Here is a 19,803-nt window from a genome sequence, read left to right on the forward strand (position 1 = left end):
AAGGGGTATGACGAGACTCGAGGAGATCACTTTTTTAAAATATGCACACCGACTTCTTCTACTTCTTCTTTTTAATTATCCCCTGCTGTCCTCGTTTTATTGCAATCGCAGAATAAAGTCTTTGCTGCGGGGAAAGTCTTCTGAAATCGCCAGGATCAGCTGAATTTAATTAGGGATGTCTTAAACGCTCTCCTAAATAAACACAAATAAGGGCACATTTTCTGGATGATTTTCCCAATAAGTCGAGCACTGATGAGAGATTCCTTCTCTCTCACGATGACGATTAGGATTCAAGGCTGTCTGCATCAATACCTGCGTGTGAGATCGCTACAACCGTATTTGAATAAGGTTGGGGGGGGGCGGGTAGATGCAACGGCATATGTTACCATGGCAACGTGGCTCCTCCAATTCTCTCGGCTGTGGCGCTGCGGGTGAAGTGGGGCGTAGCCGTTTCTGCCGGCGACTCCCCGTCGAGTGCTCACTACCTGTGTCTGAATGAACTAACACTCGCCGTGTCACGGAGAGCAAGGCCTCTTGCTTCGGAGCAACACCGTCACAGCGCTCAAACTATTCAACGGTCCCGCGTGTAGTACAGGCGGGGAGAGTGCCTGCTGAGGTTGCTAAAGAGATATCATATACAGTATATATAATTGATATACCTTTTGTCTTCTACTTTCTCGCTTTCATAATTTTGCTGCTGTAAATTGGGAATTTCTCCAATGTGAGACAAATAAATGTTTTCTTATCTTTCTCGTCTTATCTTATATCGACCTATCTCTCTCTTGAGAGAGAGAGGGAGAGATAGAGAGATAAATAGATATCTCAGACATTACTAACCTGCAGAGTATGACTGACTGGAAGAGAAGGCGGAGGATGCCGCGTGAATGAAAACTCTTCTCTGAAAAGACACAGCCACTAAGTGCTTTTCAAGGTTGTTTCCAACTTGAATGGCATTTTTGTGGGGATTCTTCTTTCAGTGGAACAACTCTCATTTACTGACAAGCATCCAACATATTTTATTTCTTTTTTAACATTTTTTTGAGGGATGTTTCGAGTCGGCCCGTTCAAGCCAAAGTTGAAATAAGAAAGCTTTGGAAATGTAATGACACAACATTGAACATGTTGAGTCGTGACAACAGCAGCGAGTGATTTTGGTTGAATGGCGGCTTGCTGCGCTGTGATTATTTCCACGGCGTTGTCGTCCTCGTCAAAGTCACGAACCGCATCCCTCGATGTTCAAATTTCTCTTTTGTTTCGCTTCGATCCCTTATTTTACTGTGACGTTCTCCAACATGGAAGTAGAGATGAAAGCGGGGGAGGTTTACGCTCCCAAATCCCCTCCAGCAGGCTCGCCTCGGCCCTGGCTAATATCAGGCAAAATCCACACCGGTTTCCCAGGAGACTCTGGACCGTGGATGAAGGGATTGCCTGATGAGACTAAGTATATATTTGCGGTGTCAGTTGAATTTGTCAGCCGGGATCTGGCTTGCTTACTGCAGCACCATTGGAGACCCAGCTCGCTACGATTACAAATAAATTGTAGCGAGCCCAAGACCAGGCTTTTATTTATTGGGACCGCACTGCCGCGTCTGTTATTTGTTGTTGTCATGGAGTGGACGTAGCGCAAATCCTTGCCAATCATTCCCATTTCAAATCGCTTCCCCTCGTCAGTCTCTCAAACTAGCGAAACATCACTGCTTCGAAACCCTTTGAAATAACGTGGCGGAATACAGATCAGGGAAATAACCGTTCATGACGGATAATGAGCTTGCTAAATTTGAGATGTAGACTTAATTATTTTAGCGGATGAATGAGTTCAAAGAACAATGCAGACCTACGATAAGAGTCAACAGCGAGTCTCCAATTTCCATCTGCGCCAAAAAAATAAAAAGTACAACATCTAATAGGGCGCTATCTGCACTCCACGGTAAGCAGAGGCCTTTCAGATGGTGGATCGAGCTATCCTCCCCCGCTTTCGTTCCCTTTTCACCGAAGATGAAAAAGGGGTGTCAAATTGATTAATTAGGAACATTTGCATCGTTATTAAGGTCACAAATTACTACGGCACTTTTGATTGATTACATTAAAAAGTGAGATTCTCAATTTTGATTGACACTAGAAATTAGAGAGGCACTATATTGGAAAAATAAAAAATAATGTCCCATCCTGCTCCAGATTACAAAAACGTGCTATCAGTTTTATATGAAATGATATGCTTTGAACAGTCAGATGAAGTATTGAAGGCGCATCACCCTCCGATGGGTAAATGGCATTTTGCTGTATTTCTAACACTAAATAAGTTAAAAAATATATACAGTATATCTATAGATACAGTATATATATATATATATATATATATATATATATGCCATTACAGTGAGTTCAGAATATCTTGAGCCTATTTATTTGGCTGCGCGAAAAAAAAATTGCATTAAAATAAAAATGTTATTGTTCATTGCACTATTGTTAAAATATTAAATGGCACAAAACAATAATACCAGTATCGCGATGTTGTTCATCCATCTCGCAAAATGTGTTTAATATTTGCACTCACCATGATGCATATACACATAGACACACACACATATATACATATATTCTGCATATATTTATTTATTTATTTATTTATATACAGTATATATGTATACACATATGCACACGCACACGCACACACGCACACACACTAGCAATCTCAAACATACAACACACAAACGCACCTTCGCGGTGAGCTCACAAATGACCGGCGCCGAGTCAAAACGATTAGAAAGTGCATTTAGGCAAAATCAGATTCTAATCTGATGTAGAGGCAATTAAAGAGAGAGTCTTGTGTTTCTGAGATAGCAGCGTGTGTTTAATTTATCTGCCCGGAAATGGAATCAATAAGTTCTTTTTTGCTCCGCATCATCAAGTTGGTCGAAAAAGTAGTGCAGCCGTTCACGGAATCCTCCTGCACCGAAGGATAGTGGCAAAGGCATGCAAATATGTTTTCAAAATACTCTCCGTTTGGTCCATCTGCGACCAAATCCGAAAATGCACCTTGCCAAATGCAATGGTGGACATTTCCTTGTGCCATGGGGAGATCCCGACGTTGGCCCCCCGAACAGCTTTCATGAGCACTTAAGGAGCGAGAACGCAGAGGAGGGCTTCTCTCTCTTATTTTACGGTCTGCGCATTAATTGTTAACGGCTCCAGCAACAGGCTCCTCCTTGTTCTGCTCCGCAATCTATAAGCTTGCGCCGGTGATGTCACCTTAGGTGTGCGGGAAGTCCAGTTTCCCCATGCATCCTGATTTTATGGCAAAGTCCAGGGTGGATGGCTCACTATACTGGACCATGGCATCGAGGCTATAAGAGAGGCGATATGGCCCTTTATTATAATTTACTGCATCACTATTCGGACGTCGATGAAGAAAACAAGCATAAGCATAATGATGGCTTTTTCAATCGAGCAAAATATCGTGAGTTAATCCATCCATCAACTGTATTCATTTGTACAACTCACTGACATTTATTTCGTCAGCTGATGTTAAGAACCGCTTGTCAATCGCGACACCGCTCGTTGAAGTGAACAAGGAAACCTAAGGGGCACATTCAAGCTTCAAAATAAGCAAGAGATTATTGATGTGCCTTCAAATGTTCAATGCCATCAAATTGACTGAACGGGCTGAGACGTGTGTGTCCGATGCGCCAACAGGAATCAATACTTGGATGAACAGAAGGGTTTTTTTTAAGTGTTTTATTCCAAAAAGCTTCAAAATAAGTTTCAAGTTCAAGAAAGTAGAATAAGCTTAGACACAATGCAAAGCATCATATACAGACGGATAAAATACATTTGATATATTGCAGACGAGCCATGGTGGGTCTTCCATATGTACAATACTGTAAACTTTTATGTACACTCTTTTTACATGTACAAAACACCTTGTTTTTCTTTAAATTTTCTTTGTATATATTTATATAGATTTATGTGTAGAATTTTCATAGACTCCCCACAAGCATTTGTACTACAATAATGGGAAAATTACGGCAATTTCAGGGTTTTTTTTTCCTTTTTATATTACAAATGTATTTTCACAAAAATATATCTCTGTACAAAATTGTTATTTTTTGTTTTTAATTTGCTAATATTCTCTTTTTTTTTAGCGAAGCGACATCGTTCTCTTCCTCTCATTTGGTGGCCACTTCATATATTATGTTCGCTTTCGTAAAAAGGAGGGAAAAAACAACTTTTTTGGGGGCTGGTTACAAAGGAGAGCACACAGAAAATAAGTTTGCGCGAAAAAGAATTTCTTTTGACAATACTGGCAAAGAGCGGATTTTGAAATCTTAGTCATCAACAAATTCGGAAACAGAGTGAAACGAACAAATAACCGGTCGTTCAACAACTCATTTTTCTCAAAAGAGAACCCGGCGCCCAATTAATACCCCTCTCAGCTGGAGTTACTGAACACTTTGGGCTTTTTTTCTGAAAGCTGGAGGGTATAAACTATGAAGTGGCTTCGGCACGGGTGCCGACAACACAATGAAATACCAGCGGCAACAAAGGCCCCAAATGCATGACTGACGGATTATTTGATACATACGGTACAAACTTTTGCATCAGAAAGCGCCAGCAAAAAAAAAAAAAAAAAGACAGCTCTTAATCGCACCCCCGACCGACAGGAAATTTAGTGAACTCAACGGAAGTAGAACGGAGGCTCTGTTCCATTATAGATGAGATGGTGAGCTGAAGAGAGCTGTGCCTTGGTGATAACAAAAAAATGTGTCAAGGATGGACCAAGTCTCTGTCTTTAAATATGCAAAGAGAACCAGGATGGGGCCAGATAGTACTTAAATCCAAACTTCAACTTCCTCATAGAACTTCAATGCACTTGTTTTGAGAAAACTTTGAGAGTAACCCAGAACGGGGGTGCCCGATACGTCGTTCGCGATCGACCGGTAGCCAGCAGACTGCTCCCAAGTCGATCGCGAGTGGTGTAGGGGGAAATGGCGAAAAAAAAAATGGTGTGTCTGTGTGCGTGTTATTAATATGGTATATTTTTGTGTTAGTGCCCACTGAGCATCCATTCAGGTTCAGTTTCACGTCCACAAAAATTTTAAAAAGCAAGTCACCTTTAACCTATGGCGGCGCACCATCAGCGTCACCGGAAGTTGTGAGCGGTCAGCAGTCTGCAATTGCAGGTTGCGATCACAGCTGTTGTGATATGTCTTTTTTTTTTTTTTTCCTTATGAATATTCTCATTCAAAGTTTGTTTCATGGACAATCCACCGTTGACACTGGCAACCAATGGGAATCTGGAGCGCCAGGAGAAGCATTTTAAAACGGTACTCGTATGTACGATAGTTTCTGCACTTAACCCGCTGCAAAAGTGCGCCCCGTATGCCTCTGCGTCGGGTCCCTAACGAAGGTAGCCACCGACTTCTTTTTCAACGCATACGGTAACACAGTTAACAGGTGGACCAAAGTAGATCTTGGTCAAAAAAGGTTGGACACCCCTGCCCCAGAATAATCCGACATATGCACAAACTTCCATTTCTGCAAAAATGAGCAGTGTTGATAGCGGCTGAAGTCTTGGCCCCTGTTTGAAACTCGCATCACTTGTAGAAGTGAAGCGTCACTGAGAACAAAAAGCTAAACATGATCATGTTCTTTGGTTGATTCTTGATCATTTCCCCAAAACATGCTATGACCAATCCAGCGAAAAAGCCTTCAAATGAACAACTAGGGCAAAAAAAGAATACAAACAAATGATAAAAATACATCATGCATTCCAAGAAAGCTCTTTGCAGAACTCGGCATGTAGGCATGTAACCGCTATCCGTGCATTTTACGTTCAGAGTAGTAATCGAGACCCCCGATCTTTGAAATTTGGAATTCAGCCAACTGGAACCACCAATCCACTAGAATGAGGTCATGACAAGGCACTATGATGAACATAAAGTGCTTTTTGTAAAGAGGAGAGGTTAGAAAAATACGCGGGACAAAGGTTCGAGTCTGATCTTTTCGACGAAGCCCTTGCGTTGACACACAAACAATCAGCGGATGATATTCTTCTTATCACAATTGATTCAATTCCGGTCATGGGGAAACTCACGGTAGTTTTGCGGACAAAACTCAATTTGGCTCATAAAAGGGCATTTTTATCTGTTAAATGCATAACAGAAGAAATGTTGGGGAACACTCACTTAACTCATTCACTCCCAAAGACGTTTTTAAACGTCTTTTCAGACTTGGTCCAGAATTGGCTGGTACTGAATGAGTTAAAAGGGACGGATGGAGACTACTTGCATGAAGGAAAACAGCCACGCCGCAAGAAGAACTCTTCACAACAATATGACAAATTAATACAACAGATAAACGAACCCCGAGGCAACTTTGGGACAGTGAACAGCAACGTCGGGATAGATAATGAGGGTTCTCCACTCCCTGCGAAGTCTCCAAGGTAATTCAATTGTTTCCTTTTCCATCCATTCATGAGCAGAGCTGGCAAGGTCCAATATTCTATCTGTGGCGTTGCGATAAGTGAGGGCGCTATAAAGCAATAACATAGGAAAAGCAATTACCAGCCCACAGCCACTCCGATTCAAGGAACATGACAGCGATTGGCTTCAAAGGCCCAGATTTGGGAGGTAAAGGATGCACGCAGGTGATTAGGGAACACTTTCTTCGATGCTTGTTTGTGTGGGTGCGGATTCTTTATGTCATATATGTCGAACATGTCAGCGTTGCAAGGCAAAACTAAAAGCGCGTGGAATATCTCCATTTGCAGTGGTCAACCCTTCCACGGAATCCACACATGCATGATAAGGTTGCGGAAAGGTTCCCTGCGGGAGCAGGGTGACAACAGAGACACAGTGAAACGGAGAAACATCCGTTGCACCTTCCCAGAAGGCATGACCTTCCCCAGACAAGCGGCCGCCTGACACTTCTTGACTTCCCAAACCTTTTTTTCATTCACAGATGTTGGTCTTTTGTTAATTGGAGGAGAAAGGACAACTGTAGAGCACGTTTTGTTTGGATGATTAGCAAGAGACGAATCAGCAAATTGCCTGTTTTCCAAAGCCTTCTGGAACCGATTCAAAGTAAGTCAGGACAAAACAAATCAAGTTGACGGGAACGGAGCTGCCAGAAGTTAGCGGACGGGAGAGAGACACTGTCACCACGAGTCGTTCCGACAGCACACTCAAATGCCTTTGGCTGTGACCGCGCCTACAGGTCGGAAAAATGACAACGCAGAGGGTGCCATTTTCTTTTTTCCAGGAATTTTCAGTCACCCAATCAATTGTGCGGAATCGATTGTTGTTTCATCGCCACTTGAAGGAATTGAGGCAGAATGGATTTGGCTGAAAAAGAACAGCGTGACATCAGCATAGCCTCCTTCCTCTCAGTACAACACTGAATTTGAAAGAGGAGTTCAGAACATTCAAAGAGATGATCTCATCCCGTTTTCAAATGACATCGAAAAAAAGTCCGCCCGAAATAAAAGGTACGGAATGGTGATGAAATTAAGCCGGGGGGGGGGGGGGGGTCAGGTTGCAGACACCGACACAAAATCCACGCGGCGCCTTGGATCACGAAGTGCTTTCCCCTCCCCACCCCTGCAACCCTTTGTACCCTCAAAGCCCTCCGCTGGACACCGCTGCCCAGCATGGTGAATTCAACGCAAGAGACATTAACGATAAAAAAAAACCCCATAGGAGCCCAAAGTTCATCTCCAACAGGACCGTCACCGCATTTGAAATCCATCCTCTGGTTTTGCAGATTTGGGGAAGAAACCTTTGAACTGTCTCCAGAACATTTGGTTGGGGGACGAATAAGAGTTCCGCACCACAGAACGCAAGCGCCGTAAAGGGTGGACGCAAACACAAACAAACTCATGGAAAGCACAGCAAATCATGATTAATGTCTTGTGTGCCGTAAGGTTGACTTGCTTGTTAGCTCCGGTCGCGGCGAGTTCAAGTCTTGAGCACAAAATTCCCTCTGGGGTTTTGGCGGCGAGGAGAGAGGTCACTGCTTCGCTTCCTGCGTTACTTTCTCTTGGAATGCACTTTTCCCGGCGCAAAACATTTCCTCAAGATGTGGTAAGAAGTTAGCCGGTCACAAAAACAAAACAAAAAACCAAAGAAGCATTTTGTTGTTGAAGGTTGCTGCGTTGTTTCTTTTATAGGAGCGTATTTTCCGACTGGGGTTGTTTCCTGACTGCTTTTCAGTGGATACAATTAATTTTGTCTTGCCTTCTTGCTCAAGGAAGTAAAGGGAGCGGGGGGGTGTCCTCGAAGATGGGGCACACCTTTCCTCCCTTGACTGGAAGATTGATGCAGAAGAGGTGTGGAAAGTATGTAATGGGCAAACGAAAATAGAGGTGGTGTGGCGCATGGAAAGAAAGGAACCAGGGTGAGGAGTTGAAGAAATGATGCAAGGACATGAACACAAGAAAGAAAAGAAAAGAGGAAGCATTAGAGGTTATTTTCTCAAACGGTACATCCGAAAGATTACACATCGGAGAATCGGCCTGAGGTTGGTGCCGGTAGTGGTGCTTTTTGCCCTTTCTTTATTACCGTATTTTCCGGATTATAAATCGCAGTTTCTTTGTAGTTTGGCTGTGAGTGCGATTTATGGGTGAAATTATTAACACATTATTATATCATTTCACATGTTATTTTCACATTAAACCGCAAGAGGCCGCTCTAGACCTGTGTTGATAAAACCACGATGAGTCTGATATAAGCGACGTAGAAGAGGAAGCGCTGCATCTTCTACCTCCGGAGTTGGTGAAGTTGCTTTAAATTGACACAGAGGATGAAGATTCCATTGGATTTAGTGATTTGGAGTGACATTGATGGTTTGGTGAACTTGTTATCATGTTATTTATGCTATAGTTATCTGAATAACTCTTAATATGTTACTTGGACATAACAGGCACGTTCTCAGTTCGTCATGTAACGTTAGAATATTGTACACTTATTCAGCGTGTTGTTTTCTATTTTATTTTTTTGAACAGACTTATAGTCGGGAAAATACGGTATTATTATTATTATTATTATTTATTTATTTTGCGGTTCCACGTCGCACCGAACGGCAGCGCGGGGTTTCTTACCTTGAGGTGAAGTTGTCGCTATACGGCGGTGCACACCGTGCTGACTGTGAACTCGCTCTCGTTGGCCATGATGTCGGTCGGCTGAATGTTGCGATCATACATGGGGTTCTCGAAGGTGGCCCGCCCGTTGGTGTTCTCGTGGCCCACGTAGCCATTGAAAGGGACGTTGGGTCTTCTTCTGGGAGACGACGATGCCGGGGGGAACAATCCAATTAGCGACCGGGACAAAACGTTTCCAAAACACACTTTCAAATTGGACTTGAAAGAGTCGGGGGGGTCAGGTTGCAGACACCGACACAAAATCCACGCGGCGCCTTGGATCACGAAGTGCTTTCCCCTCCCCACCCCTGCAACCCTTTGTACCCTCAAAGCCCTCCGCTGGACACCGCTGCCCAGCATGGTGAATTCAACGCAAGAGACATTAACGATCAAAAAAACCCCATAGGAGCCCAAAGTTCATCTCCAACAGGACCGTCACCGCATTTGAAATCCATCCTCTGGTTTTGCAGATATGGGGAAGAAACCTTTGAACTGTCTCCAGAACATTTGGTTGGGGGACAAATAAGAGCCATTGAAAGGGACGTTGGGTCTTCTTCTGGGAGACGACGATGCCGGGGGAACAATCAAATTAGCGACCGGGACAAAACGTTTCCAAAACACACTTTCAAATTGGACTTGAAAGATATTCACGTCCTTTCAACTACATCTTCATTTCCAGCGAAATGAAAGACGTCTCTCCCGGCGTAGAAGAAGTAAAGCGCAAAAGCGTACCTGTGTTTGTAGAGGTACAGGGCGAAGCCGGCGATGATCATGGCTATAAAAGGCACTAGGATGGCTGCTGCCACTGAACTACTGTTGGAGGCAAAGTTGTAGGCTGTGTTGTCTCTGCTGGGATCCAAACTCTCTGCAAGAAAGCCAGAACGTCGTCTCATTGACTCCCATTCAACCGGCTGCCGTTTTCCAGAAACCCAAACGCGCAAGGGAGATTCTCCTCCCAAAAGGTGGCCAATAACTACAGTCAAAAATTCCCGGACCATCAGCCAAAGGAATACGGCGATTGTTATGGTCGCAGGGGTGCTGCCAGCAACGTCTCATTTTCATAACAGGTTGAGCAGACAAGTGACCTTTCAAAGTTTAGCCCGCTGCTTTACTTTAATTTCGCCCCCCTCGCGGGAACGTCAAAATCCATTGTTGTAAAAACCACTCTTAGTTACAGGCGTGCCCCACTCGGAAGGCCTTTTCTAATTTAGAAAGGCGTGTGCGTGCATGTGTGCATCATCCCTTTTGCCGCGCAAGTGTGGACGCGCGCACGCGTGGGAGGCGTGTCATTTGTCCGCCGCTGATTTCCAACAAACTGTGCGGCTTTGAACCGAGACGTGCAATCACGTCATCTTGAATGCAAACACTCAAGCGTACGAGCGGATGACCGCTCTTCGGTGGTATGAATAGCAAGTTGTTTGCTGCGGTGGCCGATGGAGAGAGCAAGACGGCGCCTGCCGTCCAACCCGTCAGCGGTTTTCACAGCCACAATCAGAGTGGACACGCACTCTGTGTCAGCACCACAAACAAATTACTGATTTGTTTTCTTGCCCTAAAGCTAGCAAACGTGCCGCTTCATTCTTGTTTCTCCTTTGAAATATCAACTCCCGTCATCCGCGGCACCGTCACAAACGGACTCAGCGCAAGCGGTGGCCCAATCGATGACAAGCTTGGACCACGATCCATTGTTGTTTTGATCTCGCGTGACGAGATTTCTGTTCTCGCGAGACGAGATTGGCGAAATCGGGCTTCACCTCGTGGGAAGCAGACGATTGCCAAGTTGTGGAACGTTAAAACAAGTGTTGCGAAAGTTTATTGCGGAGATATCGCTGAGGATGCAGCTAAAGTTGGATGGTTTTTTGCGATAATAAGTTGACTTTGAGAAAGCCTTGCAACATTGGAAGCAGAGTAAAGAGAGGAGAATTTATGAACTCAAGGACTGAATCATGGGATGGACTAAGAACCTATTTCTCAGCAAATCTTGTATGCCTGAATTATTAAAATTTCTGCAGCATTTGTTTATAAGGAATGAACATATTATCAATGTATATTGTTGTTGTTTGTGAATTCAAAATTTGGGACTCTCTAAATGCATAATGGGACTCATACTTTTCTGATCAGCGAGTCCCCGGGACCTGCAGGGCTCAAACTGTAAAATTATCACTGCTATATATGCATATATATAGTATGATGAACTTTCTTCATCCCGTTAACGTGACTAAGGGATGGGAGGGACGAAATAAATCTCTCTCGCGTTGTGTACACATTGCACGACCGCTGCAGGCTTCCAGATTAATGGAGTGGTGCTGGAAGGATTTGTTGCAGGGGCGAAAAAAAACACGTCTTGGAGTATTTTAGGTCGCAGACATGAAACAGAATAAACGATTTAGGGGATAAAGCAAGTCTTCACCTTGAACCCCAGTGCCATATTTACAGTGTCAACTGCAGGATTTACGTGACGGAGCAAAGAGACACAACTACAAACAACACACGCTCCACTGTGGAGTAATTTTGTGCCGATATGTTGCGCGACCACGTTATTGTCAATGCGCTTGTATGTTTGAATCCAAAAACTTGAGAGTGCAAGATGTGAAGGCACAAAGTACACGGATTATTTGTTTGTTTGATTTTATTCGAAGTTGAAAGCTCACTTACCCAATCTCTGCAGACCAAACTGCCCAAAGCCTTTACCACGGACAAATCCTTGGTACACAAAGGAGTTGGCTGAAGAGATGTAGGACACCTACCGAGGGAGATGGCAAAGGAAGACAGAAACATCCAATCACATCCAAGTGCCGCAAAAAAAAAAATGTGCACCGTCAAAGTGTCAGCTGCCGGTGCAGGCGGAAGATAAAACATGTCGAAAAGTGGGGGTGGTATGTCACAGAAAGTTGTATAGACACACTCGGCCTTGATTCAATTCATTGCGTGATAAGAGGAACTTTGCGAATCATGAAACACGGCATCAGATACTTCATGCTTGATCCTGATTCAACAGACATTTCAATTGAAGAAAAAACTCCATCCGCCCCGAGCGTGTGTGTTGGGTTCACTGAACTTGGATTGGATTTTGGATTGGATACAACTTTATTGTCAAATGTGCTGTATGTACAGCACAGATGAAATTTCTTCCCTCTCAACATAAAACAAACTTGACCCCGAATGTGCGCTTACGTGTCCATCAAGAGCCCAGTTGTCGATTTTGAACTTGTTGACAAATATCTCCACGGGGCCTCGGATCTGGTGAACCTGAAGCAGCAGCTGGGCTTCATCTCTTCTATATGTACCTGGAAGGATATCAGAGACGGAAATGGATTGCAGAAGAATCGAGATGCAGAGATGGGAAATGCACATTTCACAGCACCAAGCATTCGCCGAGGACAGTTAAACGAAGGAAAAAAAAAATAATACAGGGCAGAATTCCATACCGCAGATTGGACATTAATGAGCAGATAATGCTTGCTAAATATTGCACAGTCAGCATTAACAGCACCCTGCCAATATTTTCCAGCAATACTTGAGCTCTTCAATAACGGCACCAATTTCAAATGCATGATTTTGTGTGTTGTGACAATATCAGGTCGCGAGACGTGATGAGACCTTGCTTTTTGCTCATGCAAAATTTGCATTTTAACGTTCACAGCTGCATAGTAAGTATGCCACGGAGAAAATGTAAAATGGTTTCTGTTCCACGACTGCAGCGATAATCTAGATCACGGGGGGGGGGGGGGGGCTGCAATGATTTCTCTCTCTTTGTCTTCATGTGAAATTATCCGATCCGTCTGTTCAGATACATTCCTGCGAGTGGAGTCACCGAGTTCTAATTCAACGCGAAAGCCAAGTTGATTTCTGGAGTACCAACCAGCGAGTTTGAGCTCCACGCCGCTGTGGTCAAGTAGTGTTCCATTCACCCGGTTGCTAAAAGACTCAAAGGCAGTGATGCTGAGCATAGCTGGCTGCTTCTTCCCCAAATACTCATAGGATCCCCTCCAGAGTGAATTCTTTGCAAATACGCCAGCAGGTACTGAAACATGGACGGGGGGGGGGGGGGGGGAGGGGGGGAGAATTGGAACAGTTATTAATATTTTTCATGTCCCGGGATGGGATGGGATGTCCAGCTATTCAAAGATATGATCAGGTTGTGACTTTACACACAGTTAGATGGAGGGAGAAAATAATGTGTATGCTCCAGAAAACCCCCCCAAAAGAAAAAGACTTATCTTAAAAGCCAGAACACGTCTTACCAGGTAATTTGGAAGGAGGCTCCTGCACCGTTCCGACGGGGCTCTTACCACTCGGACGGTTATCAGCTGGGGAGCGGAACAACATAATATCAAGTGAATAAGATGTTTCTGTAAGCAGGGCATGTTGCGCGCGTGCCAGGATAATCCGACTTTGAACGCGTAAACTCAAAGAAGAGACCCCCCCCATTCACGAACCCCAGCGGCGCATTCAGTGAGCAACCAAAACTTGCGACTGGACCCGACTAAAGCCTCCAAGTAGAGGCCCTGTCGACTTACGGCACCTTTAGTCACGTCGTTTTGCGGCTCTGAGAGACACTTCAATAAAAAAGTCAACACACGCCCCCGCACTGTCAAACAGGGAGGGCGTGAAAACATACTAAGACAGGTACAGCGACAGCAGTTTATGAGCAATAACACTGTGAGTGAGTAAGCCAGGCCATTCTTTATTAGATGCCAGTATTTGTTCTGCCAGTCCATCACTGCACCCAAAGGTCGCGTTCGATCCCACATTCATTTTAAATGGCAAAACCTTGATTGTTTCGGAAATTCAAGTTCATGTAACGTCAAAATTCTAAATTCGACACACCACAGAGATCTGTTAAAACGTCGACGATGAAAAGAAAAATTGCCAAGTATCTAAAACGAGGGTTTCAAAATTGTAAAGCCATTTCCTCCGTTCTCAAATGCAGTAGCCGTGTCCGCTGAATGTGCTATGCCCTGCTGAAAAATGGATGCAACTTTGTCCGGACAACAAAACAATTTTGTCGAATTACAAAAATCTAGCCGTAGCGTGGAAAGCCGCGTGAGAGGCACGAGCTGCCAGCTAGCTTGTGAGCTAACAGGCTTCAGTCCTCCTTTCATATAAATGTGCCAACTAGCTTTCAGCACTTTTGGGGCAGTCAAAGATGAATTATCCCCAAATTGAAATACTGCATGAAAATCATCAAATCACATCTCAACATTTTTAACTAGGCAGGACACATTTTTCTGAGAGGAGTGCAAAACTGACCTGCGCGACGTGATCACACGAAAATGGCGGAAACAACAAAAAATAATAATAATAATACTGAAAATGGAAAAGGTGAATTGGAGTTTAATGCTCTATCTCAAAAAAATCAGTCCTCCGTAGTCGTTGCACGTTTGGTATAACGCGTTTAAGAACAACTCTCTAATTTCACGTCACAGGGCCTTTAATTGGAAGTAGCAATCATCCAGACAGGATTATTACAGCCAAGTGTCAATGGCTCTTATTTTTACTCGAATGCATTTAGGCAAACACTTAGACAGTCAATTTGTCCGTGAGAACTTGTTAACACTGCCTTGCTACTTATGTATAAAAGATACTCCTGCTAGGCAAATCAATGGAAAACATTGTACTTATCAGGTTATGTCCTCTCGTTAATGTTACTAAGCTTGCTTTATGTGCGCGTGTGTGCAGAATTTAATTGTGTGATGGATGGACCTTCCACCCGTGGCATGCGTCTGACTTTAAGCGGCTGTTAACTGAGGTATTTATCAACATTAGGCGAATCTGCTGTTTCCCCCTCGAACACTGCCTCAGTCGTATACGGTTCGACGTGCGGTATCGTATCTGCGATGGGTCGTGCGGTGTGTTTCTATCACTTTGGTTGCAGGTTAAGAGCGCAGGTGTTGAAAGCGTTACACATTGAAATAGAAATGAGAAATGTTCCCTAATGATCAGATTATTTCTACCTGCACAGAGAGGCGGCTTCCCAGTCCAGCTCCCATCAGACTTGCAGGTCCTGTGCTCTGATCCTCCGGCCAAGTAAAATCCGGGCTGGCACGTATAGATCAGTGTGTAGCCAAGGGATGGCAGTTCAATGGCCCGCACGTCCGATTGGGCTGGCAGCTCTGGCTGGCTACAGTGGTGAGCTGCAGACATAAAACGGGGACGGGGTTGGGCGAACGACGGAGATAAGGCATTGGAGGCAGCGAGGAAGAAGCGAGTGAGGTCCTCAGAAGTGGAAATGAACGGATGATTTTTCAAATGTGCTTACCGATGCACTCCGGCTGAAATCCACTCCAAGTGAGGTTGGGCAGACATGTGCGAGAAATGGATCCCTGCAGTAGGTAACCTTTTCTGCAGCTGAAGAACACCGTGCTGCTGATCTGGAAGCCACGCGCAAGGATGTGAAAACACCATCGACAGTCATCCCTCGCTATAATACGCTTCATCTTTCACGGCTTGGCTGTTTCACACTTTTTTTTTCGTGCAGTTTTATTTGGTTTCTTTTTTACATTGCATTGTGTTCTGAATCCTGCTTGGCTAATGTAGACGATCGCCGCGCTTCCTCCCTGTACACTTTGTACAGACACTATGTCCGTGTCTTATGTATATGATACCTGGTAGCCTTGACTGTTGTTCTGATTCCCGAAGAGGGGGGTACCTGGCTCCGTGCAGGTGGTGTGAGTGGGATCTGTAACAAACATAAAGTTTATCTTGGTGGAAGGATTGTTATCAGGCTCCTGCAGAGCTTGCTGATGAGCCGATCGTTAGAATCCGTCAGTGCGTTGGGAGGAGGGAATACATCTAAAACACGCAGGATCGGGAATTTCAAGGACTGGAGCTCGACACCTGCGGTCAAGGCTAAACTGTTAACCTACCTATACAAGAGGGCTGCGTTCCACTCCAGGTGCCATCATATTGGCAATACCTCCTGGTGGAGCCCACCAGGATAAGAGGGGGGAAGCATGAAAAGGAGACTGAGGAAAGGTAGGTAAAACCTCGGTCGTCCCTCCTCCCTTGGGCAGGCAAGCCTGGGTCTCCACAGAACACAGCTGCAAAAACAACCAAAAGACCGAATGAGACACCAAAGCGTCTTGGGATTTAAATGAATATATTTTCCCCAAAGGAGTGCATCGTGCCACTTACGGAAGCACTGCGGTTTCTCCCCACTCCAGTTGCCACTGCCCTGGCAAGTTAACACGGTGGGCAATGACAGCTGGTAACCTTGGTTACAGGAGTAGCTGATGCTGGAGCCCCAGTTAAAGTCCGTACCAACGACCTGGCCGTTAGGAATGATTGGCGGAGGACCGCAGACAATTGCTGCAAGTGGAGGAAACGGATTCGATGAACTGATGTTTTATATATCATAGACTCCCTACTCGTTCCCATTGACGACGTCAACATTGGGTGAGGCGACCGTACCTTTGCACAGAGGCTTGGTGCCGTTCCAGGTGCGAGCCTTGGTGCAGATGAGGGTGGAGGCGCGGTGAGCATCCATGGTGAAACCGGGAGAACACTGGAAACTAACGCTATGATTGTAGGTAAAATCATTCCCCAACCTCACTCCATTCGCTGGAACTCCAGGGTCACCACAGTTGATGACTGTACGGATACAAAAAAAAAAAAAAAACGTCTTCCATCAAGAAACAATTACATACATGCCAAAGCACAAAATTATAGATTTACTCATGGTATAAGGGCACTTAATTACCGGAGCACTCGGGCATGTTGCCGGTCCAAGTGCCATTGATGGTACAATGTCGAGTGAGCAAGCCAGTCGAGTAGAAGCCGTCCCTGCAGGCGTAAGTGATTGATCTGGAAAAGGTCAGGCCATCGTGGATCAGGATCTGGCCGTTTCGTGGGGTTCCAGGATTTCCACAGGATATGACTAAGAGCAGAAAAGATGGGAAACATTCGTTGAGTTAGTTTCCGGTCCTTATCGAAGATAATTACACAGCTATGTTGAAATCAGTCGACTACCATATCTGACATTATTCAAAATTTAATCCACAAATGTGAATTGTAAGTGGTCTTTATTAGAAAATGGGACGTGCGTCCTGAACTTTGACTATCAGACACGAACGGAGGTTCTTGGCATCACAGTCACCAGCTTGCGTCAGACAGCCAGGGCCCCGAGGGTCCGGGTCCTCCATAATGACCAGATGTGGTCTGGCCTTTGAAGTTGGTGCCATGTAATGACAGGTGAGTGACGCCCGGCTCACATGTGCACACCGAAAAGGGACCGAGCCAGCGGGAGACACGGTAGAGCGGTGGTGGCAGAAGGTGGGATGTGTTTGTTGTCGAAAGAGAAAATAGTGCATGTCAAGGAATAGAGCCCTAAGCCTAGTTTGAAGCCCTGCTTCATAACCCGAGTTTTAAACCATTCTTTGAAACCAACAAATTGCTTCTTACCACTGACCCGTTTTCTAAACTCGAGTTCAACATTTTCATGATCATGCAACGTAATCGGAGAGGAAATTCTTCTTCTATTTTGCATACTTATGTTGCATACGGAATTCAGTGAATCTAATTTTCAACTTGGATAATCCAAACTGTCAGATGCTGTGCTCATAAATGACTACTTCTCCATCTGACACATTTGTTTAATTTGACGCCACTTGTCAATGTCTGTAGTGCAGTGGCTGCAATTCAAGCACTCCCCCCCCCCCCCCCCCTCCCATCAGTGTCCTCCAGCTATTCATTTCAAATCCTAAAGCATTTCCTGGCCGGTTGGGCTGTGTAATCCCTCGATCGCCTTTTGGGTCTGCCCCCTTGATCTCAAGTCAGATATGTGTCCGGAATATCTTGGCAGCGCATGCAGGAATGCATCCAGAGCAGATTGGTTATCGACCTCCAGCGTCTGCTTTGGGTGCAAAAAGCAAGTTTTGCTCCATGCTCACAGTCACACTTTTTTTTTGCTTTTCGGTGATATTAGCATTCCAAATGAACTTTTAGGTTCAGCACTCAGGCCCCCCCACGTCACCAACCGGTCAGATATGTCGCCTGTAATGAACTGCAATCCTAACGCTAACTCCAGACCTGGCTTTGACAAACAACCAATGAGTCTTTCGGATTGCCATTGAAGACACAGTCAATTGAAAATCTGTATTTCATACCATGGCACTCAGGTTGGGTTCCCAGCCAAGTGCCGTTAGTCAGGCAAGTACGCTCTGGAGAACCTTTCAGCGTGTAACCCGGCTCACAGCTGAAGCGCACCGCGCTGCCCGCAGTGAATTCTTCCCCCAAGCGGATGCCATGCACAGGAACACCCGGATCCCCACAGAGACCTGCCGATTCACCTAGGAAAGCAGAAAACAGAACATAAAACAAACCTGAAGCAAGGATGAAAAAGTGAAAAACCTCTGAAGAATTGTTTGTTATGATGGATATTTTGCTAGTCAAGAATAACATAAAGCGAGCGCTGGATCAAAGCCACAAGCCCTCCTTGTAAATGATCCATCAAACCAAAAGTGGACATCTCTGCTGCCTCCATTAGCCATGCTTCCGAAATGAATTTGGCTTCAACAACTTTGGGTCCCATTCATGTACTTTAAAAATTACTATCGATTTAGTAACAGGGCCTATTGCTCCCGCATCCTGACTTCACAACGCTCAGGTTTGTGCTGTCTGAATGTAATTGTAATTGTAATGTCTGAATTACACAAATCTTCATAGCACTGTTGCATTCATTGCTTGCTTCGGGAAAAAGAGAAAGCATAAGGTTGCTCGTGTGGGTTCTTTGTGGCGTCAGCATGCAAAATAAATACCGCTCTGTACCCGTGTAGTAGAAGTCATCTTGACTGGACTTCATGGTTTCATCTATGTTGGCGTGTTGACATTTGTGGATTTCAAATTGATCAAATTGTTCTTCAATGTGAGAGTTTACAAGTAAATGACATCAAGGAAAGTGCAGGAGCTAACATCTTGATGGCGCTTCATAAACAGGGCGAGATCTAGCCTTCCTGCTTGCTCCGACTAATATGAGTGGAATAAAGCGGTTTTATGAGGGCCGCTCTTTTTGCCCTTGAGGCCTACTCCTAAAATTCCATATTTGGCGGCCAAGTACTGAAATGAAATATGTAGGGGTGAGCGAATACTCATATGGCATCAGTATCGGGCCAATAGAACCTTATGTCAAGATATCGGGTATTGCCGATATCTGCCTCCGATACTTAAAAGCAAAAAAATGATCATCTGACAGCAAGTCGCCAGTAGGTTGCGCTACACTACGGCCGTTTCACACATCACATGCCTCAGAAACACAGAAACGTCTTTGTTCAAAATTATCTGTCAATGGGTGAATTGAAATGATATGCTCCATAAGGAATAGTGGTATCGGTGCTTGGTACTGTATCTGTGAGTACCCAAGGGCAAATTCTCATACTCGTATCGGTCTAAAAAAACATCCGTGGAATGTTGTTATTTCTTGGCATTCAAGCTACAACTTTAAGTTTGGACACTTGGTTCCAAAGTTGCTCCAGCAGAGTCGTCGGTACCAGAGCAATGTGGTGGTGAGCCGCTCCATTGCGCATCCAGCTGGCACATGCGCGTTGTGTTGCCGATGACGGTACGCTGGCCGATGCAGCTGTAGCGGATGACTGAGCCCACGGTTCGTCGATCGCCTGAGATCTGGGCGTAGGGAGGTATGCTGGGGCGGTCACATAGCACCACTGTTC

At 44.8% G+C, this 19,803-nt stretch overlaps 1 protein-coding gene across 1 annotated transcript in view; it reads right to left on the reverse strand.

Annotated features, from left to right (window-relative positions):
- Positions 1-3,727: 3,727 nt before the first annotated feature.
- Positions 3,728-19,803, reverse strand: part of csmd2 (CUB and Sushi multiple domains 2) — a 115,833-nt gene continuing 99,757 nt past the window's right edge. The window contains exons 57-72 of the mRNA XM_086136422.1: positions 19,624-19,797; positions 18,244-18,426; positions 16,839-17,015; positions 16,550-16,729; positions 16,274-16,447; positions 16,006-16,179; positions 15,745-15,818; positions 15,399-15,510; positions 15,094-15,273; positions 13,381-13,446; positions 12,999-13,160; positions 12,311-12,423; positions 11,792-11,879; positions 9,869-10,001; positions 9,098-9,275; positions 3,728-8,304 (exon numbers count right to left, since the gene is read on the reverse strand). Of these exons, the coding sequence (XP_085992548.1) occupies positions 9,116-9,275; positions 9,869-10,001; positions 11,792-11,879; positions 12,311-12,423; positions 12,999-13,160; positions 13,381-13,446; positions 15,094-15,273; positions 15,399-15,510; positions 15,745-15,818; positions 16,006-16,179; positions 16,274-16,447; positions 16,550-16,729; positions 16,839-17,015; positions 18,244-18,426; positions 19,624-19,797 (2,150 nt within the window). The 3' untranslated portion in view covers positions 3,728-8,304; positions 9,098-9,115. The remainder of the gene's footprint in view (positions 8,305-9,097; positions 9,276-9,868; positions 10,002-11,791; positions 11,880-12,310; positions 12,424-12,998; positions 13,161-13,380; positions 13,447-15,093; positions 15,274-15,398; positions 15,511-15,744; positions 15,819-16,005; positions 16,180-16,273; positions 16,448-16,549; positions 16,730-16,838; positions 17,016-18,243; positions 18,427-19,623; positions 19,798-19,803) is intronic.

The sequence above is a fragment of the Hippocampus guttulatus genome, chromosome 18 (genome assembly GCF_054856545.1).
Source record: "Hippocampus guttulatus isolate MCC_2025c chromosome 18, RoL_Hgut_1.0, whole genome shotgun sequence".
Lineage (NCBI taxonomy): Eukaryota > Metazoa > Chordata > Actinopteri > Syngnathiformes > Syngnathidae > Hippocampus > Hippocampus guttulatus.